The sequence below is a fragment of the Mesoplodon bidens genome, assembly GCF_964165515.1.
Source record: "Mesoplodon bidens genome assembly, chromosome: 10".
NCBI classification, from domain to species: domain Eukaryota; kingdom Metazoa; phylum Chordata; class Mammalia; order Artiodactyla; family Ziphiidae; genus Mesoplodon; species Mesoplodon bidens.
In genome coordinates this window covers 76600265-76625790 of record NC_138172.1, presented here as the reverse complement: position 1 = coordinate 76625790, position 25526 = coordinate 76600265, and the positions used below count along the sequence as shown (strand labels likewise).

The 25526-nt window shown below is 46.5% G+C and overlaps 1 protein-coding gene across 1 annotated transcript in view; it reads right to left on the bottom strand.

The window, feature by feature from the left end:
• Positions 1 to 5025: 5025 nt before the first annotated feature.
• Positions 5026 to 25526, bottom strand: part of RUNX2 (RUNX family transcription factor 2) — a 358429-nt gene continuing 337928 nt past the window's right edge. Inside the window, exon 8 of the mRNA XM_081246848.1 lies at positions 5026 to 5376. Within this exon, the coding sequence (XP_081102974.1) occupies positions 5147 to 5376 (230 nt within the window). The 3' untranslated portion in view covers positions 5026 to 5146. The remainder of the gene's footprint in view (positions 5377 to 25526) is intronic.

The following is a 25526-nucleotide window of genomic DNA, read 5'->3' as shown; positions in this document are numbered from 1 at the left end:
TCCTTTAGAAGCACCCCAAAATGGCAGTGAATCATGGCTCATTTTCTCTGTTTGTCCATGAGTGGCCCTAAGGGCAGTGTGAGGCCCGCTCTACCCCTCCTGCCCTATTTCTCCTCCTCCCCTGTCCCTACCAGGCCCTTTAAGAGGAGTCATGACCCGTGGTTGATGAGATCATTGTCCGCATTAGATGAGAAAATGGATTTTTAAAACTCCCTGCTCTGTTCCTGGCACATAATAGGCCCTTTATTAATGTCAGGGTAATTGTCTCTCCCATCCCCCATGTTTGCCCACCAAAACCATGAAGGTCAGACCCCAAAAGACAATCTTCAGAGGCTCTGATCTGGCTGTGAAGATCCCCAGTCTCCAGAACCTTCCCCAGCCCATTTATAACATCACAGTCTCACTACAGCTGCTGATGGACCAGCCATGTCCATCTTTCTTTCTGAGTCTCCAGGACTTTATAGAAACTTCCAACCACTTGATTTGACAAATGACTTTCTGAGTGGAAGGGGGTTTTACATTTAATACATATCATAAGAGACATCAGAGCTATGCTCAGGAGATCAAATAGTTTCTTCAGCTAAGAATGTAAGCATGATCCTCATTAATATCTTTCCAACAAAGGCCCTGAGCTCCCCACCCCCATTCCTCTATGATCTCAGTTTATTAATGTTGCTGTCCCCTCCCCCTGGTTAAGCTGCCCTCACCGCAGAGTCTCATTCCAGTCTGATGTACACCCTCCATAGAACACACCTCCTTGGCAAGCATTTAATGTTAAAAAAAAAAAAAGTCCTTCATCATCAAACAACTGAACGCCATCTCCTGGGAAATAAAATCTGAAAAGTTAAGAGGGGAAAAAGAGAGGGCTATGATTATTTTAATCTTATTCCAGATGCTCAAGTACGCTCCCAAACAAAACCCAAATTAAACGTGAGCCTTATTCAAAGGGATGATGACCGTGCAAGTGTCTGAGACAAGGTTTGGCAAATAGTAGGTGCTCAGTTAATATTTATCTAAAAATAAATAAGAACATCCATACAAGCTGTCTCATGGACCACGCTCTGTCAAGCCCCAGCCTGAACAGACAAGATGGGTTACTGTTACTGCAGTCCTCACCTGGACCCAGGGTGCTGTGATTTTTCAAAAGCACCTTCATGCTTACTAGCTGCTTTGATTAATGCAGCGTATCGAAGCTTGCACCTGGCCATGAGAGAAGAGGGCCTCTCCCAGGTCTCTCAAAGACAGGATTAACGCAGACACCCCACACTGACACACACAAACACTGGGAAAATCTGGTTCTCGCAAGAATTTGGAAGCCTCTAAAGATTTTGGAATCTCTGTCAGCACTACAGACATTGCTGAGATTGGGGCTCTGATTCCTTATCAAAACTAGAGTGAATAAAAACCTCTTTACCACCAACATCAACACCAAAAGTATGTCAGAAGAGTACCGACATTGTAGGATGGACGCTTTGGTCCCTTTGGTCAAAAGGGCCAATGTACCAGCCAGAAAATTTCCCTTTCACTTAGCCACTCCAGCCCTGAAACCAATGCCCAAGTCATGTTGTTCCCTGGGCCTCAGTTTATTGCATCCATAAAATGGGAACAAAGAGGTTAGCTTCGTCTCCCTGCTGGCATTCTTGGGAGAATAAAATTAGACAGCCTGAGAAAGATTTTTCAAGAATGGAAACTTATACATACAAATTGGCAGCCACCAGTGAAGGACAGATGATGTGGGTACCAAAGAGAGCCAGCGGGAGCTCCTTGCCAATCTGGTACTAGGTAACAGGGGTAAGGATGCTCAGATCATCACGGGTTGTGTTCTTCCTTCGAGGGCTCTGTCCTATCACCCAGGTTCAGGTCATTGGCAGTCCTGGATGTGAATCCCAGAGCTGTCATCTACCAGCTAAATAACTTCATAACCTGAGCTGGCCCCCTGGCCTCCCGGACCCTTCACCTCCTTGCATACAAGGTGGGTTACTATCTCCTCCCTCATAGAGAACAGCCAGAGGTAAGGATCCAATGAGGGAACAGAGGCCAGCGCACAGAGGTGCTGCACAGATGTTAGCTCATCCTGCGAGTTTGTCCTTCAAAGAAACCATTCTGCTCTCAGAGACCCTCAGAGGGGAGGAGGAGTTTCCCTACAGCTGCCTGTGGAAATCTGTCTCAAGTTCCGCCCCATTGCTCTGGGTCTCCTCTCCCCACCCTGTCTGTGGCACTTCCACAAGCCTTGGAGGGTCGCCTGCTGGGAAGCAAGTGGCCCTTTGCCTCATGCTCTGTCCCCTGCTGGTAGAGGTGGTGGCTGCAGGGGAGGGAAGATGGCCTGAGGTGGTTGCTGGTGGCAGCTCTGGACCAATGGCTCTAGCATCTCCCGCGGCCCCCAAGCGGTGCCCTAAACAGAAGGGGGGAATTGGATGAAGTCCTCCTGCACGGCGTTTCCATCTGCGTTTCACCACCCTCCCCCCAGCAAGGCCTGGGGCTCCACAAGAAGTGCTGTACCAGGTCACCCACCCGACCTCCAGATCCTCCTGTCAAAGCCTCCTTAGACTCAGAACTCTGGGACCCGGATGGGATTCAGAGAGCATCCTATCTGGATTCTAACCTGGGTCACTGAGCCCCTTAAACAGCCTGGCAGGCAGTAATGGGGGTACTAGAGACACTCTTTTATTTTATTTTATTTTATTTATTTATTTTTTCGGTACACGGGCCTCTCAGTGTCGTGGCCTCTCCCGTTGCGCAGCACAGGGTCCGGACACGCAGGCTCAGCGGCCATGGCTCACGGGCCCAGCCGCTCCGCGGCATGTAGTATCTTCCCGGACCGGGGCACGAACCCGTGTCCCCTGCATCGGCAGGCGGACTCTCAACCACTGCCCCACCAGGGAAGCCCAGTATATAATTTTTAAATGCAGCAATTACTACTTAATGAATGCTGTTTGTAGCACTGATGAACTTTTCTTTTCTAAACAAGGAGTCTAAGGGGAAAAAATGATGAAAAGGCTCCTTAGTGGCAAAAGGGGCAGAACCCACCAACCTGTCCCATTTTACAGGTGAGGAAATAGAGTCGCAGGAGTTAGGCCTCTCCCAAACCTGAGCAGCTTCTCTGGAGTAGAAGCAAGATTCCATATTACAACCCCAGAGTTTTGCTTCCTGTGCTGTTTGTTCGAGCTGCTTTGTCCCATCCTGGGCCCCGTCCTCTCCACACACACCTGATAATTACCAGGTTACACCAAACAAGGAAACTATGCCTTGTTAGCCAAAGGACGGACACATGTCAACAGGCCCTTCTAAAACTACGTTGTCCATTAGGTAAATACATGTGGATATTTAATTAATTAAAATTACACTTTACAATTCAGTTTCTCATTCGTACGAGCCACATTTCAAGTGCTAGGTAGCCACTTGTGGCTGGTGGCTACCATACTGGACCGTGCAGATATAGACCATTTCTATCATTGCAGGAATTTCTACTGGGCAACACTGGTCTAGAAGCAGTGACTTTGACAGGAAAGAGTTCAGACCCTGTGAGTGGGCAGGGCTTGGAGGTCCTTCACACGTCACCCAGGCTCTGCATGGACTCCGAGTCTGTGGGACCCCAAGGACCTGGAGACTTTGAGAGAGAAACAGCCTAAAGGACCACCTCCCTCCTAGACTGGTGCTGTGGTTTCTACGACCAGAGCCTCTCTCGAGATTCAGCCACCCTGAATATTTACAAGTCACTTTGTCACAGGTGAAGAAGCACTCACATGAGCATCAGAGAGGGTGTTTCAGCGCCAGGGCTGCCTTTTACTAGCTGTGTGTCTTCAGCAAATAACTCCTCTTCTCTGGCCCTCAATCCCCCACTAGGGAAACCATTCTGTCTTCTGAAGCCCCAAAATTTGATGCTGCTCCATCCTCAATTCATTCATCTCTCGTGGGTCTGTGTCTTATCTTTCTTGGGTGTCTGTGCATTTAGAGAAATGTTCATCTTGATCAAGGGCATGGTGGAGAGGGCAGGGGAGATTGCCTTGGCCAACATCAGAATATGGGTTTTTGTTGTTGTTGTTGTTGTTGTTTACATCTTTATTGGAGTATAATTGCTTTACAATGGTGCATTAGTTTCTGCTTTATAACAAAGTGAATCAGTTATACATATGCATCTGTTCCCATATCTCTTCCCTCTTGCGTCTCCCTCCCACCCTCCCTATCCCACCCCTCTAGGTGGTCACAAAGCACCGAGCTGATCTCCCTGTGCTAAGAGAAAAACCTCTGAAGAGACTAAGGCAGCAGAGGGCCTTTGGGCTACTGTTTTCCATGCAAGAATCCAGTAGATGGGGCTGCTGCATAGAGGCGATGTCCTGACAGGCTTTGCCTTAAGCTTGTCATAGCGAGTGCCCAAGCTCAGAGGGCAGGAAATGCGTCTTTTTTGTCCTTGCAGGACCCCAAATCTCTCCATACACCCAGACTTAATGAGTCACCGCTAGAAGCCTCAGTACAGGCCCAGGAAAGCCCCTCGTGCCCTTTGTGTGCCTTTAGCCCTGATGAATTTTCCCTTTCCCCTTCCAAATTATAAAACTGAAGCTATTTTCTCCGGTGCCTTATTTAGTAGCTGTCAAAAGTTGGAACCTGACAAAAATCAACAACTTTTTACCAGCTCAAACTTCACTCCTGTCCCAGGTGGGTTTTCCCCTGCTCTGCCCTCCCTCTCCTTCCCCAGTGAAAACTTTCAAAGTCCACCGAGGTTGCCTGAGACCCTGGCCGCGTGCCTCTTTGGATACAGAATGCTTTTAAAGAAATAGAAGTGCATCCCCGCCATTCACTTTTTCCTAACTGCCTCTTTTTCCTTCCCAAGGTGACGATGGAACTAAATCCTCCTCCCCAGATGAAGGTTGATTGGCAGCCTCGGTCCACAGTCTCTCACCATCTTCTGAGAACAAGACTCACTCAGCCTCAGCACCACAACTGACAGCCGATGGTTCGTCGGAATTTCCAACTCCTATGATTTCTCCCTTCAGTTCTTCAGAGGTAAAGATGAGAGTAAAATATGTCAAGAAGGCCCCTGGCTGTGCGTGCCCACCGTGGGAGTTTTGGGGGACAGAAAGGTGCACATCCTTTGCAACTTCACCGTGAGGCTTCCACAGAAGGGCTCTTTTGCTTTTAAATGGCCCATTTAAGGCTTCAGGTTCAAGAACGTACCTGGGTCCAGCCTCACTGGGAGGAGATGGGGGAGGGCAGCAGAGGAGGGCGACAGTCTGGCAGGCACCCCTTCTGTTGAAACCAGAGGGACCCGTCCTGGTAGGTGAAGCTGCGTATGGCAGCTCGGCTGCTGTCTTAAAGCGATGGATGAGAACAGGAGCTGTAGGTGGAGGGAGATTTCATTCCCTGAGGTTGGTCTCCAAGCTGAATAGACAAAGGAGCAAGAAATGGGGAAAATTCTCAAACAAAATAAGGAGTATTTGCTGGTCCACCTGAGTGAGAATTCTCAGAATATTTTCCAAAGCTCCAAGCTGCTTGGGGACTGCAGCCACAGTATAGAGATAATTGCCCCATATTCATTAGGAGAGCCTGTGTGTGTAAAGGGAATAAATATTCAAGCTTTGGGGCCAAATGTTGGTTCAAATCTCAGCCCCGTGAGCTTCTGCTTGCATAACTTTAGATAAGTCACCTGGACTCTCTGAATCTTCATTTTCTCATCTTTTATAGATTGATTATTGCCAAGAGTCAATGAAATAATCTGTGTGAAGGCACTCAGCACCGTGCCTGACATGTAGTAAGTACTCAGATGTTAGCTACTATCTTACTTTGCAAATAAAATAATACCACAATGCCCTTCTAAGTAGAAATAGAGATGTATGAGAAAATTCTCTTTTTCCACAGGCTACGGGAATTTCTTTAGGATTAACATACTAACACTTGTGGAATTTAAGACTGACACCCAAAGAAAAGTCACGGGGGCGTTTGATACGTGCTCCCTAAAATTTGCTTCCCGTTCTACCTAACAACCCTTACGAGTTTGGAGTTCTACCGATGAAGCCACGTGGTCAGTATAAATGGCAGCATATTCACCAAAAAACAAATATTTCTCAGATCCAGTAAAACCCTGTGAAAACACCACGCCCTTTCTCTCTAAATCAAAACCAGACACGGAGAGATTGGGTCCGTCCTTGTTCTAGCCCTGACTATAATAAAATGACCCTACGTTCATGCTATGGAATATTTTGGACCCCACTAGAAGATCGTAGTGGAGTATGGGATCTGTGTGGGGTGTGTGCCAACAGCCCCGAGGTGGGCAGACACCGCCCTGATGGTGTTAAACAGTATGTGCCTCGTTCCCATTCTTGTTTCTCAGTCAAGGTCAAGTAGATGTTCTTGGAGCAGTTCAGGGGCAGCACAGTTCCCGAGGATTCTAACCCCAGCCCAACTCTAACTCCCGCAAATGAGAGTCACATTATCGTGGGATTAGAACCTTGAGTTTGCACAAATAGTGAAAAGGGAGGGAAGAAAGAGCGTGGTTTCCGAGTTTGAAAACCTCAAGATTTTCTAACAAGAAATTCGCTGCGACACGTGTCCCGAGTGATCAATAGCATGTGGCCACTCACAACTGAAAAGTGCGCTAGTTTATTCATTCATCTCACAAACTTTTATTAAGCACCTACTATGTGCCATGCCCTGTGCCAGACCCTGGAGAATCAAGAAGGAACTAGGCACAGGCTCAGCCTTCAAAGACCTCACAAGGGTACGGGGGAGGCCGACCATGCAGGGTGACGAGTGCTGTGCAGGGTGACAAGCACCGTGCAGGGTAAGCACAGGGCACTGTGGAGCCCACAGGAGGGAGAGGCTGTTAGTTGTAAGCAACTCTGCCTTGAGCCAGGAGGCCAAGGTCCTGAGATGGGAGAGCCAGCGTGCATGGGAGGCCCCCTGGGGACATGGAGGAGGAGTCAGGCTCAGGTAAGAGCACCTGAGGCCAGCAAAGGCAAGAAGGCTCAAGTGCAAAGGCTCTGAGTTGGGAGCCTGTGATGGGCATCACAGTCTGTATGGAGGGGGCGGGGGGACGCTAATTCCAAAGCCCACATTCCTCTCCCATACTCACCATGTCTCTGATAGTTACACTTATATTCCAAATGCACTGTCAAAGCACAATTAGCACTGAATCTGAAAAAACGCAATGTAGATGCTTATTCTGAACCAGAAAAGACTTTCAGGTTTCCTAGGAAGTTTATGACCCTACCCCTCAAACACTGAAATGAAGGCCACGTGTGAGGTTTCAAAGCTCTCTAACGAAGCACATGCCTCAGCGTTCTTTGATAATAATATCTGACCTCTCCTTGAAAATCAGGAAACATTTCTTCACGTGGCCTCTTGTCACATTGTAAGCCAACTGGCTATTAGTCAGCATGCATCAGGAATAGAGCGTAATATCATTCATTTAATATAATTTTTTAGAAACCTCATAGAGTGATAGAATGAATAAAATGCCCCAGGCACGGCACTTAACCCCCTCCCTAAGTCAGCAACTCTGAGTGTGAACGCTGGATCTAAGCTGGTTGAGCCAGGCTACGTGCAGATCCAAAGCCAGCTGAGCCCCGCACGTAGGTAGGATTTGAGAGGCACCAAGAAACCTACCCTCAGTGGCAGAATTCCAATAAGTTATTCATATTTTGAGTGAAGGTAGTGGGAATTGGGGGTTTTGTTTGTTTGTTTTTCCTTTTTTTTTTAATAAAGCAGTGGAAACCTTCCTTCATGTGAAACCTTGCAGAGTGCCCCATATAAAATCATAATAGCAGATTCTTAAATAGTATTTACTATGTGCCAGATGTTTTAACTTATTTAGTCCAACAACAACACTGTAAGACAGATACAGTGTACTGTTACTGTCAAGATTTCCCAGATGACAAAACTGAGGCACAGAGAGGTTAAATGACCTGCCCAACATCACGCAGCTGGTAGGTGGTGAAGCTGGGGTTCGAATCAGGGTGGTCTGGCTCCATAGCCCATCCAATACTGACCCCACTGGGTGGTCCCAAAGCAGAAGGCAGCATGGCCCTGGTCGGAGCCCAGGTGGAGGGCAGGGCTTCCAGGCTCCATGGGGATGGGGTCACCCTCAGGCACATCCATGGAATAATTCCATGAAACACAACTTGAAAGCCATTGGATTGAGGTGTTATCTACCAAGGGTCACTTTACGATAATACCTCCTTCTTGGAAGGAGTGACATGTTAGTGCATTAGTATGAAACCGTTTTCAAAAACCTGGTTCTAAGTCCAGGGAAGTAGTGATGGGGACATCCCAGCCTCAGGGCAGGGATGCTGGCAAGGGCAAAGCTGGGTCCAGGGAGGGCTGGACTCCAGAGTCTGAATAGTAGGAGGAGAGGGTGATGCGAGAAATGGCGCCTCCAAGACCACAAGCTCCCTGCCTGGCAGGCGAGCGGGAGGTCAGGCTAAGAGCAAGGTGCCTGTGAGGCTCCTAAGGAAGGGCCTTAGGGCAGGCAGGCTTCTGGTTGCTGAGCACAAAAGAAGGAGGGTAACTCCTGGCAGAAGCATAGCGTGACTAGAGTTGTAGGGGGCGGGTGAGAAGAACAGTCTGACGTGGGAGTGTCAGGGCTCCCCGTGTGGTGACACTCAGAATTTTTCAGTTTCTATATTGATAAAAAATTTTGCAACTTTCAAAATTGCAGAACAAATAGAACCATGACTCATACTTCACAATTTGCCTGGCAAATTTACTGTAGTATCATGATTCTGACCATTGCATGTTTTTCAGGGGTGATGAGACATCAGGATAGAATACTTGGCACAAGTATGTGACTGTGGGGATGGTGGGACACACATAACCCCCACCTCATGTCTTATGTTCAAGATTAGAAACCAGTGATTTATGTGGATTATGAGTCTCAGTGGACCTGGGGGTACACGTTTTGATGTATCCACGTGTGTCTTTTTGGTCTGCTTTTTAATCAGCTCTGAGCCACATTTTCGTCCTCTGTAACTTCATGAGATTAATTACTTTGGACCCACCATTAAAAGTATTAAAATTTTGAATGGATTTGAAATTTGAATGTTTAAATGGTAGGAGTTTGAGTAGAAACTTTCAGGATAACATAATTTAAGAGCTGATGATATGCACAATTAAATCTTGACACTTGAAAGGAACAATTAAAAAACCAGATTTCTGCCCTTTGGTTTCTAACTGAGGAATCAAGTCAGAAAGTCTATAGTCTCTTGTGGAAGAAATAGACATGGGGGGCCAAGTCTTGTCACTGTTAGATGGCACCTAGCATTGTGTCAGCAACAGAAGACATAATCGATAATTCGCTGAATGAATGAATGAATGAATGATAAATACATATATGCAGACACTCAAATATACAGTCTCTACGAGTTGAAATACAGGCCCCAATCTTACTATACTTAGGGACCGTTTTTCTATTTACGATTTTTCTGGTATTTGTTCCTTTTTAAATGTGTTCATTAATCTTAGAAGTCAGTTTATACAGAAAGAGAAACTATTTTATATCTTGAATTTGTTCAACACCTTTCACTCAGATCTCGTTGACATTGTCCATATTTTCAATTTTCAGAGCACCAGTGGGCTGTCCAGGCCCAGGGTAAAGGTCATGGTCTCCAATATCTCACACCATCACGTTTTTCACTCTCTCTCTCAGGGGCTTTTGTGGAACAGAAACTATTCTATTAACTAAGAGACTAGTTCTCCTTAGAAGATGATTCATTTGAATAGTCTGAAACTAGTATTTGGTGAATTGCCTACCTCTACAGGCGTTGGGACAGACCCTTAATCTTTATTTCATTTAATCCTCCCACGTGTAATTTTGCCCATGTTTAGGAGATGAGAAATTGGGGTCAGAGAGATTTATCCAAGCCACAAAGATAGGAAGGGGCAGAATTGGGATTCCAAGCCAGGCTGAGTCCAATGACCATTATCTTTATATCAAGGACAAACAGCATTAGTTCAAATGGTGGTGGTTGGAAATGAACACCTTAACAAGGCTAGGAGCCAAACCAGGGATTAACCAGGAGGGCTTTTAGGCCAGGGGGTAGAGCTGATATTTGGGGAGACCCTCCTGTTACACCTCAGTTCTCACTGTGTAGCCATTTGGCCAGTTGGATGCTGCAGGGGCCTCCTAACCAGCCAGGAGCCCACTCTGGTCCCCCTCCAGGCCACCTTCCACGCTCAGCCAAGGTGATTGAATGTCAATCAGAAGAGGTCACTGCCTTGTTGAAAGCCCTTTAGCACTGCCCATTGCACTCAGAATAAAGACTCCAATCCCCACATGCCAGAGGTCCCACCTGAGCGGCCCCACCCACCTCTTTGGGCTCATCCACCCCCCCCTTCTGCCCATGCTCTCTGCTCTCCAGGCACTGGGCATTCACTTCCTCCTTCCTGCCGCAGGGCCTTTGCACGTGCATCCCCCTCCCTGAGAGCCCCATCCCACCTTGCTCTCCACCAGGCCACCTTCCTCCCCCTTTTCCTGTCTCAGCGTAAATATCCCTTCCTCAGAGAAGCCACTGTTGATGATGATCAGCTTAGGCCCCCTGCAGTGCATCCCAAGGCACCTTGCCCTGATCTTTAATTTATCACTGTTAGAGTGAGACAATTACCTGCATGATCATGTGTTGAATGGGCACACCCCGCCCAGAGGGAGATTTGGCTTAAGTGACACCCGTGAGGCAGGAACCCATCAATATTGTTCATCACTCTATCCCCAGCCTCTGCTTCAGCGCCTGACATATAGGAGATGCTCAAAACATGCTTTTTCCACCCAGGAGGCAGTTCAGTACAAAATCAGGCACTTGCCCATCTAGCTTCAGGCCCAGGAACCCCCAGTCGTACTTACTATGTGATTTCCTTGAGTTTTTTCGGAAGCAGTGTGTGAGAAGTCAGGGGAACCAGCGTGTAGCACCCATGTCACAGGAAACCGTTTACCACTTGGTGATCCTCTCTCCCTGCCACGTTTTAATAAGCGTAAGAGCAACAGCAGCCAACATTCATTAAGTGCTACACTCTCAGCAGTGCGTTCCGAGATTTTCATTCAGCCTAAGTCCACAAGGCATGATCCCATTTCACTTACATCAGATCCTGGCCTGGCTCCATTCACCTTCCAGAGGCTCCGTCTCACAGGAAAAGCCCCTATTCGAGGCCTGGCCTGTGAGGCCCAGAGGCTGGGTTCCTCTCTGACCTCATCCCTGTGACTCTCCGCCCCCTCATTCAGCTCCAGCCACACCGGCCTCCTTGCAGCTTCTAGAACACTCCTGGCAGGGAAACCCCCAGGGCCTGTGCACCTGCTCTTCCCACCCCCACCACCGCAGGGAGCCCTCTTGCCCCCCACAGAGAGCCACGGCTCTGGCATCTGCTTTAAATGTCTCCTTCTCTCCCAGCCTCCCCTGACCACCGTCCTGCACTCCCTCGGCCTCTTGGTCGCTACATTTCCTCCATCAGGTACCACCATCTAACATACTGTTATGTTAGATGTTATATTAGCTATTATGTATCTGTTTATGTATTGTCTCTCCCCCCACCCTTGCAAGGGAAGCACCACGTGGGGAGGGCGGTGCCTGCTTGGTTCACAGCTGTGCCCTCCTGCCTGGCACAGACCAGGAGCTCAGCAAACGGTGACTCCACCGGTGTCAAAAGAAAGGAGAAAGCATCTCTTTTCCTCCCAATGCTCATCCTGAGGGATGCACATGCCACCCCAACACCTTCCTGGCCACCTGTCTCTGCCGAGGCTAACGCTGCCCCTGCACCCTCTAGAGGAAGAGACCAGGAAACTCAGCCTCCAGAGATTTGGGGTGCACCACGGCCCCCAAAGTCTGATCTGAGACAAGCACCCTGTTTCAACTTCCCATTTCTTCAGTGCATCCAGAAGATGAGTTTCCTTCCCCATCAGTCGTGCATTTGTCCATTGTTTTAACCGAAGCCATCACTTACTCAGATGGAGGAGGCCCCACCCTTGGGGGACTCAAAGTTAAGACGCCACCTCCCAACAGCCATGTGAGCTGCATTCTGTTGAATGTGTTTTCCTTCTCATTTATTTTTCTAATCTCAGATATAGAATTTTGTTACCTTTCAAAATATGGGGCATTTAAGAAAAGCAGTCTTTTCAGAAAGTGCTCATGGCCAGAACTGGCTGCACTTCTTTCATACCTCCTGGTCCCAATCTCCAGGGGTGAAAGGGCTGCAGCGTGGTCCCAAGTAGGAAAGCACAACATTTTTTTAAACCAGGGAAGGGTTGTGTTTCCGCACATAGGACAGGTCCTGAGCCCCGGGACAGCAGAGAACTTGATCATTTTTCATCTCAGACACCACATCTCTGAATTCTTTCCCCAACCCATGACCGCTCAGCATTGCTATCAGTAGCTCCAAATATTTTGCTCGTGTTTAAGGCCTTGTAGTTATCACACAATAAATACCCCAGACGTGCTCCCCACTTCCTGCCTCCATTCCTTCCACTGGTTTCACAGCTCTGTCCTTTTCAAAGTTGTCCCCTGTACTTAGGATGACCCGTTTTTTCTGCTCTATCAAACCACCCTGCTTTCAAATCCCTCCCTCTCTTTAAATCCCTCTTCATTCTTTTTTTTTTTTTTTTTTTTTTTTTTTTTTGCGATACGCAGGCCTCTCACTGTTGTGGCCTCTCCCATTACGGAGCACAGGCTCCGGACACGCAGACTCAGCGCCCATGGTTCACGGGCCCAGCCGCTCCGCGGCATGTGGGATCTTCCCGGACCGGGGCACGAACCCACATCCCCTGCATCAGCAGGCGGACTCTCAACCACTGCGCCACCAGGGAAGCCCCCTCTTCACTCTTGAGTGAAACCTTCTACTGTGGTCTCACAAGGAGGGCCCCTCCCTCCTGCCACCCGTCCCCAACAACCTGGAGAGGAAGGAGTAATAGTAGAACTGAAATAATATGTCAGTTTCAGCTAACCTGAGCCAGGTACACTTTCACCAGGTGTTTCAGATCTTGGCTCCTGGGGAAGATAAGGATCCAAAAGAGCAAAAGCTGAGGACTTCATGTCCCCAACACCACAGCCTAGAGTGCCAGTCAGTACCTGCTTTGGAATGGACAGGGTATGGACTTGCCTACACCCTCCGATTAGAGGAATTAGCAGGGCATCGTGCACCCATTAATTCATCAGTGTCATCCTTCAGTTATGTAGCAAATAGTGATTGAGAGGTTTAGTTATTTGATTGCTGAAGGTTTTACAATCTAACTTTCAAGCATGCCCTATTACACTGCAAATCTTCTCACAAGAAATTATGTCTTACTGAACGCAATTGAATTTGATAAAATTCAGTTCCTTCATTTGACCCTCCATGGTATTTTTCGATGTAGTAAAAGAGCACTGGACTAGGACTAAGGAGAACTGGAGAAGAATCCCGTCTATCCTACTTAACCATGGGAAAGGCACATGACCTCTCCCAGCCTCAATCTCCCTTATCCATAAAATGGGTGTGATACCAACTGCCCTGCCTACATTACAGGAGTTGCTGTATCTTATTCATCTCAGTGTCCTTGGCCATCAGTACAAAGCCTGATCTATAACAGCCTTTCCAAAAACATAGATGACACTGAAAAGATGGTAGTTACATTGAGAAAATAATAACAAAGGACCTTTTTGTTGAGTCAAGCATGACGGACACAAAAGCCTCACCTCTACTTAACAAAATTCGGTGCATCCTTCCAGACCTAATTCAAATGCAATTTTATCCATGAAGTGGCCCATCCCCACAACCCCAAGACAGAAAAGAGTCAAGGAGGTTGTGTGGCATCTGGGACACCGGGCCATACCTAGGAGGTACCACCCCCTGGAATGGAGCTCTTGAGAGCTGCCATGAGGAGAGACCCAGTGCAGGTTGTGGAGTCTGGAAACCCAGGTCCTGACCAGGAGGAGGGATGAGCCAAGGACCCAGAGCAGGAAAGGACTCTGAGCTATGAGAGCAGGGATGGATCAGATGGGACATCTGAGAACAAAGTTGGGGGTTTTGTGGAGTCAGTAGAGATGGTCTCAAGGGGAAAATGGATAAGGACAGACTCACACTCTGTGTGTCTGGAATGTTCTCTGAATCAGGCTGGATGGAGACCAACTCTCCCTTTCTCAAATCCCATAGCACTTTGCACTTCTTGGGACACTGCCCATACTGCCTGTCTTCGTGGTTCTTTGAATATGTGCATCCCTCCCCTAACATCAACTCTTTGAAGGCAAGTCCAAGCTTTACTCATCTTTGTACCCCTTTCTCAGTCCACACCCAAAGCCTAGCCCAGTGTCTTGCCTATAACCACTCTAATAAATATTTGTTTGATGGATTATGAAAACATTACCCTCTTTGGTTTCCAATAGGATCAAATAAAACATGGTCCAAGATACTATAGAACCTTATAAACTAGTTCACTCATCTAGTTTTATCACCTGTGTTTTGCATTTTCTCCCTTATCCTTTAGCATTTTACAGCACACAGTTTTCTCCAAGAAAATCACTCACTACTCACCAGGCTGTGTGTTTCATACCAAATAACATAAGCATGGCTACCACTTATTGAGCCTTGTGGCAAAATGGCCAGCTGTTGGCCAGAAACATTTGGCACCCCTTAGAGAGTGTGGAGTTATTGCTCAGAGGGGCTGCTAAGCTGGGACTACATTTCTCAGCCCTCCTTGTACCCAGGTAAGGCCATGGGACCGGTTCTCATCAATGTAACATGATGAAAGTGCATCTCACCTGTAAGGATTTTAAGGAACAGCAGGGCTTCTCCACTCCCTCTTTCTCCTTTGCCACCTGAAGTCAGAGAACTTGGAGTTTCTAGGAGGTGGGGGAGTCACAGGATGGAAGCCTGGACCCCTGAGTCACCACGTGGAGGAAGGCCTCCTGCTTCCCTGTTGAGTCTATTACATGGGCAAGAAATAAACTTTAATTATATGAAACCACTGGAATTTTGCACTTAACTGTTACAACAGCTAGCATTACCTTAATTGTTTCACTAAACCCTTGTAATGGCCCTGCATGGTAGGTACTCTCACCAACCCTCTTTGTATTTTTCAAATCAGTGAACTAAGACACAGAGGGCCTAAGTTACTTAGACAGGGTATCAGAGCTAATAAGTGCTAGAGCTGGAACTCGACCAAGATTTGCCTGTTTCAAATGCCATGTTTTTCCCCACTACCTTGTCCTGTCTCCCATCCATCAATGACCTTGGACTCTGTCTTTGACATCATGTTTAAAGTAGGGGTTTCTGGGCTTCCCTGGTGGTGCAGTGGTTAAGAATCTGCCTGCCAATGCAGGGGACACAGGTTTGACCCCTGGTCTGGGAAGATCCCACATGCCACGGAGCAACTAAGTCCATGCGCCACAACTACTGAGCCTGTGCCCTAGAGCCCGCAAGCCACAACTACTGAAGCCCGCATGCCTACAGCCCATGCTCTGCAACAAAAGAAGCCACCACAATGAGAAGCCCGCGCACCACAAAGAAGAGTAGTCCCTGCTCACCGCAACTAGAGAAAGCCCGCACGCAGCAACGAAGACCCAGCGCAGCCATAAATAAATAAATAAATAAATAAATAAATAAATAAGGGGTTTCTGACCTACCCTCTTAAAAGAAGTTTAGATATATGTCTCCCCTTTCCTTCACAGAACTCCTTCCATCACCTAGAAGAATTATGAATGCCAAGCCCTGGAGTGTTCTACAAAGAACTTAATTTCTTCCTCACCTGTTCTGACATAATTTTTTTTTTTTACTACCAGAATTGAATTATTTCTCTAAGGAAATATTTAAACTTAATACTGCTTGGCTTCTGTGTTTTTCACCAGGTATGAAGGTAAGAAGAGAATTCATTATGGGTTTTGAGTGGGAGACAGGAAAGAGAATGGGGAAAAAAGAGAAATCATATGGCTTTATCAAATCCCCCCTGGTCCTTTCTTGCTTCAATAAGCTCTCAAAACCTTTGTACTGGTTCTCAGGCAAATTGTTGATACAATTTATGCCACCCACGGTTTTGTCTGTATTAGTTCTGTATCTTTTTCACCTTCTGACTGAGGCATTTAAAAAGTTCAGATGACTTATCCAGAATCATATAGTATCAAGGGACAGAACTGAAAAGCAAATTATATCAGCATGAAAAGGAATAGAAAGAAAGGTCAGTATAAACTCATCTGCAAAAAGGAGCTTTTAAAATGACAGGAGTTTCTTTCTTTCTTTTCTTTCTTCCTTCCTTCCTTTTCTTCCTTTCTTTTTCTTTCTTTCTTTCATCACCCTTTACATATAAAATTACAGTTATACAACTTAGAAAGAAGAAACAAGGAGTAGGCAATCCAGATTTTTTTCAGTGGATGCGTGTTTTGCTTTCTAATTATTTCATCTCCTCGTTTTATATCAAGTCGTGTGTTGCCATCATTTCCTTGGCCCTTAATTTGCTATTCCTAATCTTCTGTGGGTTGGGAAACTAAAAGATAGATACATACATACATGGATAGTTCAAAGAAATTGTGATATAACTCAATAGAACTTTTGAACTTTCTACAATGATGGAAATTTCTCTGTGCACTATCAACTTACCACTCTTGAGTCCTTGAAGTATGAGTAGTTCAGCTAAGGAATTGAATTTTACATTTTATCTAACTGTAATTAATTTCAATTAAATTTAAATAGCCATGTGTGCCTAGGGCCTACTGTCCTGGACAACACAGGTCTTGAACAAGGTGCTAAATAAGAGTCAATAAAGACTCGTCTGAAGCTCAAAGGACACATATTTTGAAAACTCAGCAGCATTATTTTTTTTAAATTCACTTCTGCCCTGATATGAGTGAATAATGAAGCCAGTGGAAAGACCCTCCAGCAAACCTGGGCATGGGAGGGGAGCTGGGCGATGATTTGGCTCAAGAAGGATAGTTCAGCCTTCGTGATCATGGAAGGAGGACAAGGGTGCTGAAGGTGAGAAGCAGGGAAGCTCAGTCAGGGGTGCGCCTGAGGCCAGGGGAGCCTGGAGAGAAAAGCTGCTCTTTTCAGGGAGCCCTTCCATCCTGGTCACTCAGGGCAGGGAACAGGGCAGACAGAACCTCCCGAGACACCCAGGACCAGCTCAGAGAGTCCCCTCGAGCACAGCACACATGTGGCACCAGCCTGGATAATGACAGGATGTTGACGTGGGGTTTGGGGCTTTTTTTTAATCCCCAGACTTGCTCACAGTTTTTTTCCAACACAAGGCTTCAAGCGACCAGAATTGGCATCAACGCTCTTCTCTATCCCTACCCTAAGAGTCAAGGATCATTCTAATGCGTTTGGGAAGGTTCAGGGTCTACGATCTGAGCAGATACCGGGTCTTCCAGGGCGTCTGTGTCCTGTGGGGGTTACTTGGTGGCTTTCTGAGTAGGATGGAGCAGCCCTGCTTTCTGAAGGGAGTCCATCCATCCTTTGCAGCTTTGTCCCAGGTATTCCCTGGAGCTACAGCAACCTCAGCAAGTTAGACCTCAAGGATCCCAGACCAAATTCAGGGTCTACTGTGTTCAGAAATGGCATCTGTCCATCTCTGTGCAGGAAGAGAGAGCCTCAGTTCTGAACAATGACACACACATACGTCTTTCCTGGCCAAGGATAACAGTGCTTGTCTGCGGCCTGCAGGTACCTACCACTGACTAGCTCGCCCGCCTACTCCCTCATGAAAGGGACAGCTTTGGCCTCAACCTCCCATACTTAGGCACCAGGTCCTATTTCAGCATCAAATCTGTGCAGTTCTTTTCTTTTTGAAATAAAGATATGCATTAATATAGAGTCATGTGTCTATTTAATAGAATATAAAAGCAATAACTGGTCATTGAAGAAAATGTAAAAAAAATATAAGCAAAAACATCCAAAGACCCCCATCTAAAGGCAACCTCAGTTACCATTTGTTTGTTTCTTGCTCGCCATTTCTCTTTGAGCAGAGTGTTTCCCCTCTTGACCTAGTTGTAAGCATTTTATAATCAGTATCTTGGTTTTTGTTCCATCATGAGCTTTTCTTGTAATCATACAGACTTAGCAACCATCACTTGTAGTGTCTGCAGAGCATCCCGTTAAGAAGAGCTACCATATCCGCTTACTCATTCCCCTCTTGAAATACATTTTTTTCTAGCATTGCCCATTTCTAAATTATGATAGGAAATGACTCTGTGTGCAAAGGTTTGCCCCCGACACACACCAGTTTGGGGAAACTCTCCTTAGGATGGAATCATAGAAGAGGAATTTCTGAGTCCAGGGTCCGGAAGACAGGGAGCCAAGGTCCAGGGTGGACCAGAGCCAAGTTTATGAACCAATAATCTTGACCTTCTTGGCATTCCAGCTCCCAAACACAAGACCTACTGCCACAGGATTATCTGGGCAGGTTCCTGACAGTTGCTAGGTGATTGCTTGATAATCACTGCTTCTGATCGACCGGACCTACAGGCAGGAACACATTTTGGAGAAGGTCTTCCTGAGCTTTCTCTTTACCTGTTGCTATTAAAACTGCAGACAACAGGGACTTCTCTGGTGGTCCAGTGGTTAAGACTCCTCACTTCCACTGCAGGGGGCACGGGTTCAGTCCCTGGTCGGAGAACTAAGATCCCACATGCCGCATGACAAGGCCAAAAAAAAAAAAAAAAGAAAAAGAAAAAAGAAAACTGCAGACAATAGGACTATTCTTAACCCTTGCCTCTTGGCAGGGGGAAAAACTCATAACAGCAATCAGTTCATTTCCTAGTTCCCTTTTTGAAGTATTCACATAATTTTTTTTTTAAATCATCCCATGTAAAGATATGGAAATTGAGATCCCACTGATTAAAAGTCCTGCCTTTACCTTACATGATCTTTGAAAGTTAGCTGTTCCCCATGTGGACTTTTATTCCTTTTATTCAGTATTTCCCTTGCTGAGCCCGTCCACAAGTCCAGCACTCTGGAGTCTTTTTACTGGAAGACATGGAGAGGGTCTCATCAGTTTTAATCATGAACCTCAAGGAGGTAACTGGAATTTTAGTCACAGAACATTACACATCCACCAAAGGCAAAGCGTTTGGGAGTTGCTGATGGGACCCTCTAAGGAGGAAAAGTGAACCTGGCTCAAACCCAAGATGTGCAAAGAACACTTAAAACTCTTCCATCTCCCTGAACCCAAGCCTGCTCCTTCGGTGTTCTTTTATTAGGAACGATGAATTTACATAAAACAAAACTGAGAAATAAAGACAGAGACAGAAACCAAGTCAAAAGCAGAGATCAATTTTTGGAGCACGCAGGACTTCAGGATGAGCTGGGTGTGATCCCAGAGGCTGCCACCCAGTGGAGTTCGAGGGAAGCATCTTGCCTGCCGCATCCTGGCCCCGCGTCAAAAAGGGCTTTCTCAGAGGAGGCGCTGAAAAGGTGTCCGGGTATTAATTTGTCTGTTGTGAGAGGTTTTAATGCAGCTGTAAATCACTGCAAATCACAAACAGGGCCTCCACGGAGGTATCCCTGAGCGGCTTGAGCTTGGTGAGGCCTGAAAAGAAGAAACTTCCGTCCATCGCAGGAGGGATCGGGCAACAGACTACAGGCCAGTGTTAATCACCTGATGTGGTTAAAAGGCAATGGCTCTGGTCCCACAAAATCACCCCACAACAGTGAACCTGGCAGGTGTTGTGTTTTGGTAGTTGAGAGATTTTTAAGGAAGCATTTCTCAAAAGTTAAGACGTGTTGAGACTCAGAGGCTGTGGTTCAAGGTTAAAAGGCCCGGGTCAGGGAAGGGCCATATACAGTTGTCTGGGAGAGGCTCCCTTTTAATATTAGACAAGCAATCAGCCAAATCCAGAGAGAGAAGTTGAGAGGCTGGCCATTGAGATGGGGACCTGGCCGGCTCATGGGTGTCACTTTAAAGTAAAACAGTTCCCTAGAATTTGAAGTTGCTTCACGCAAGTCTTCAATGATAGTCAGGCCGGTGCATGGCCTGGTACGATGAACCCACCCCAGGGTCCATTCTCTAGTATTCGCAGATGAAGAGAACAGAGGTCGAGGCAGAACAGCAGGAAGCAAGCGCTTGTGATAAAGCTTATTTTCTAACTTTCTATTATTAAGATGCCCCTTCTCTTCAGAGTGGGTAAGAAAGGCTGGAAATCCCAGGTCCAATCACCAACGATCCCAAGGGTGGTCCAGGAGTCTGTGATGTTAACCAGCCCCCTTCCCCATCACATGATTCTGATATCCGTGGTTGAGGACCCGTTGTGACCAGGACTCCCCAGAGCACCAAGCGTGGCTCCACCCATGGCCCCAACGTAACACTTTCAGAGGTGAGCAACCCTCAGATAAGCTCTGTGCTCCTAGGGTGAAAAGGCCATGGTTTCTCAGCCCTTCTTTTGGAATGAATCACAGAAGGAGGACTCTGCATTTATTCTTTGAGGGTACAAGCCAGTGACTCAATTCTGGCAGCAGCATTCTTGTCAGATGGCCTTTGGGGGCCCCATAAGCAAAAGAGATAGTCAAATGCACTAATTCAGCTAGCTGACTGGGGCCACACCTCCCCCTCAGGGTGAAGCTTATCAATCATATTATCATTCCCAAATACTTATCCTCCCCTCCTCATTCCATCAGAGCTGCAACCAAGTAATATGACATAAAAAGAAAGAAGTGTTTATTGTTTTAAACCATTGAGCTGTTGGGGGTGTTTTTTACTGCAGCAAAAGCTGCTTGACACACACAGCTTTGCTCCTTGTTAGACACAGGAATGTAGGATTTTCTTTCACCCAACATACTTCTTTTAGACACCTACTCTGTGCAAGGCATTATTCAAGGATAAATGTACAAACCTTACAAATATAGCATCGGACCACTCCCGCCATTCAGCGTTAGCCCCTTCTGCTACAGAAACAAATTATGTCATTCCTACTCGGAGCTCTTCAATGGTTCTCTGGTCAATTTAAAATTAAAGCCCAAGTCCCTTATGATGGCCTGGAGGGCCCCACAGGGTCTGGCTCTTGTCTCCTCTGTGACCTCATTTTCTACCACCCCTCCATCAACCACTTCCGCTGCCACCCTGGCTTCCTTGCTGTTCCTGAAATATGCCAAATGTGCCCCTGCCTCAGGGCCTTTGCACTTGCTGTTCTTTCTCCCTTAACTCTTGTTCCCCAAGATACCACAGGGGTCACTCCCTCCCCTCCTTTAAGTCTTTGTGCAAGTGTCACCTCTTCACTGAAGCCTGCTTTGACCACCCATTTGAATTGAACCTTCCTCCTTTCTCTCTGGTACCCCTTCCCTGCCATAACTCACTCCTTCGCATCTATCACTGTCTAAGTAGTTCTCAGAGCATGGTGCAACAATCCTGAAGGTCTCCAAGACACATTCAAACTATTTTCATGATAATATGAAGATGCTACTTGCCCTTTTCCCAGTGTTGACGTTTGCACCGGTGGTACAAAGGCAGTGGGGGTAAAACTGCTGGCACCTTGGCGTGAATTGGGTTAGGCACACCAAACTATACCTTTGGTCACTGTGACCTTCACTGCCACACTCACAAGAGAAAAGATGCTAGTTTCACCTAAGAATGTCCCTGAGGAAAGGGTGTAGATGACTAATTCTATTAAATCTTGACCCCTGAGCATATGTTTTTCTAATATTCTGAGGAATATGCACAAAGCCCTTCTGTTACCTATCAAGGTATGATTTTTTTGTCTCAAGGAAAAATATTCATGTGATTGTTTGAGTTACAGGCTGAATCAGCTGCTTCTTTCATGGACTACATTTCACTCAAAAGAATGACAGAAAAATTATGATCATTCCAACTTGGGCATTTGACAGATATTTTCTGGAAAACAACTGGTATTTGCTGCCAAAGATAAAATACTGGCTTTCAAGCAAAAATTAAAATTTTTGGAAGACTTGTATCTGTCACTTCCCAAAACTTAAAGACTTTTCTGATGAGTTTGAAGATGACATGCATAAATGTGATTTTGGTACTGGATCATGAAAGGTATGAACATTGGGAAGAATCTGTATAACTTGGTGAACCCATTCTTTGCAAATGATCAATTCGTAAGGCGTGGGTAAAAGACCCATTCAAAGTCCAAGGTAGACCAACAGATTTTAATGAAATAGAGTATTGATATGGTTTCAGATTCGACATTACAACCAACCTTTAAGAGACTACTACTTGTTGAGTTCTGGTGTAGTATCAGAGAAGAATATCCACAATTAAAAGGCTATTCAAATACTCCTCCTTTTTCTAACTACCTATCTGTGTGAGGTCAGATTTTTCTCCATCTACTTCAGCCAAAGCAACATATCAGCACAGACTGAATGCAAAAGCAGATATGAGAATCCAGCCGTCTCCCACTTCAATCAGAAAATAAAGAGATCTGGGACTTCCCTGTTGGTCCAGTGGTTAAGACTTCGCCTTCCAGTGCAGGGGGTACGGGTTCAAACCCTGGTCGAGGAGCTAAGATCCCACATGCCTTGGGGCCAAAATACCAAAGCATAAAACAGAAGAAATATTGTCACAAATTCAATAAAGAGTTAAAGAAAAAGAATGGTCCTCATCAAAAAAATCTTAAAAAAAATAAAGAAAGAGATCTGCCAAAATGTCAAGCATGCCACTCTTCCTCTAAATTTCCCTTTTCTAAAAAATAGCAATTTTTCACTAGATATATGTCATTTATCCTAAAATGTCATGAGCATATTGTTACCTTTAAATTTTCATATGTGAATATTTTTGGTTGCTCAGTTTTGATTTCTAGTATTATAAATTTCAGTAGCAATAACCTACATAGAAAAAAAGTTCTTTGAGATCCTCAATAATTTTTAAGGATAGATGGGGGTTTTGAGATCAAAAAGTTTGAGAACTGTTTCTATATATAACTTCTTAGTTATTTTTTGTCTTCCTCTTTTATAATGGAAACTACACTAAGGCAGGGGCTATTTTCTGTCTTGTTCACTATCCCCAGAGGTTAGAAAAGTGCCTGGTATTAGTAGGCAGTTGGTAAAGATCTGTTGAATGAACGAATGAATGAATGAATGCCACCCAGCCATACCCTCCACTCCTATGAACATGTCTGTGGCACAGTCCACAAGGCCTAGCTAAGGCTCTGTACCCATCCATCTGCTCTAAGATATTTTCCAACTTCCTGCCCTCTCCAAACAAAACCATCCTCACCCCACTGAACCATTCTGAACTCCCACTCCACTGACCTGTCTCACTCATCCTGACCCCAAGGCCACCCCTTGCTTGTCTGTGTGCATCCACTTATCTTCCCACCAGCCTGCAAGATCCCAGAGTATCATGTCATGAGCCTCTATCTCTTCCTCAGCTTGAAGCCCAGAGCCTAGCACCGAAGAAATACTGTTGAAGTGAAGAGATACTTTTTAAATGAGTGAATGATATACCACATGAGCATCCTTTCACATGAATAAGCACATGTGTACAAACATGCAGAAGATCCAGCAGCCAATCAAAACCTTTCTCCAGTACTGCCTGGATCCCCCACATTTCTGTACCTATAGCTCAACCCTTGACTCTCTCTTGAAGGTTCTCTGGCTGACCCTCACTGGCCCATGTGCCAGAGCTAGTATCCAGACTTCTGCCTCGTGGCCACAGATCCAGGCATTGTTCCCCTGCAGGAGTCCTTGCCTTGGTGATAACAGTAGCATTTCTTGAGCATCTACTATGTATCACTCATAGATATATATAATCCCCCCAGACCTTCCAACAACCTAATTAGGAAGAACCAAAAGGAACTAAGGGCCGTGTCTAATTAATTTGTTGTATCTCCAGCCCCCGGCACAGTGCCTGGTACACAGTAGGTGCTCAACCAGTATTTAGCGAATAAATGGATTAATGAATGAGTCCCACCCCATTTTACAGATGAGCAAACTGAGCCTCCTCAAGGGTAGGCATCCCATCCATCATGTGATCCTCTCTCCAAATATTCAGGGCTGCCAATGGTATACACCTGGCTTTGCCCCCACAAGCCTCTCTACCCAGTTGGACAAACCCAGTCTTCAGGTCCCAGACCCTCCTGGTCCTAGCTCATCCCAATGTTCATTCAGGAACAATCTCTCACTGGCAGCCACCTGAGACAAGGCACCTCAGGCCTCCCAACCCTGCCATCCTTGGCCGAACAAGCAGGTGTGTTTCAAGGTGCATTAAACCTCTTGCATGAAATCTCTTGATCTCAGCTTGGTCCAGACCAGGGACTAATACCACCAGGACCAGCTTGCAATGCAGAGAGCAGCAAGCCGACCACAGGAAGCCATCCTGCTCTCAACGAGAATGAAGCTGAGAGCCCTTCTTTCAGCAACTCCTCAGCTTCCGCTGCTGGGGGAAGAAAAGTGAAGAAGGAGGTCGGGGAAAGGCAGGCTGACCTACACACTCAAAACGCACCCAGCCTCCCCACCTGTGGCTACCGTTTTTTGCTGGAAGGTAATAGACACGTGACCTGGCCAAGCCTAGGGTGGCTTGCTTTCTGAGGGCTTCTAAGAGCTGCACTTGACCAGACGAAACAGAGCTGGGAAGGAGCTAGGAAGTCCAAGGTTGGCCTCCCTCCCCCGTGCCCAGGTCCCCTGGGGAGCTGGCCATAACCATCCTCTGCTCAGTTATTGCCACTTACAGCACAGGGAGCACGTGTGCCATTGTGAGAGCTGACTGTGCATCAGAGAAGGAGCGCCAGGACCCCAGGTGGGATTGGAGGGCCCGGGCCTGTGTGTCGCCAAGTTCAAGGGACAGTACCTACTTAGCGATGGGGGAAGAGACACAAGAGGATCAGTCCCTTCCCAGTAACCTCCCTAGACAACCGAAGGGCTGTGGTGCCTTCACCAAAAAAACAATTTCTTGCTTTATCACTTTAAAAGTGATTCATTTGAGCTTCCCTGGTGGTGCAGTGGTTAAGAATCCACCTGCCAATACAGGGGACATGGATTCAATCCCTGGTCCGGGAAGACCCCACATGCCGTGGGACAACTAAGCCTGTGCACCACAACTACTGAGCCTGCGCTCTAGAGCTCACAAGCCACAACTACTGAGCCCGCACGCCACAACTACTGAAGCCCATGCGCCTAGAGCCCGTGCTCCGCAACAAGAGAAGCCACCGCAATGAGAAACCCGCACACCACAACGAAGAGTAGCCCCCGCTCGCCACAACTAGAGAAAGCCGGCGCACAGCAACGAAGTCCCGACACAGCCAGAAATGAATGAATGAATTAATTAATTAAATTTTTTTAAAAGTGATACATTTTAAAAGTAGAAAATTTGACTAATACATAAAAGCACTAAGAAGAAAACTAAAATCACCTGTAACCCCACCCAGGACCTAACTTGTGAACATTTTGTACAAATCCTCCAGTTTCTTCTTCTACATGTATCTCTATTTTGTAACATATTGATCTCATAACGTTCAGACTTTTTTAAACAGGTTTTCCACCAAGCACTGCATGGTAAACATTTTCTTCATCACAGTAAATAAGATTTTGCTATCTTAAAAGTATACAGAGGGGCTTCCCTGGTGGCGCAGTGGTTGAGAGTCCGCCTGCCGATGCAGGGGACACGGCTTCGTGCCCCGGTCTGGGAAGATCCCACGTGCCGC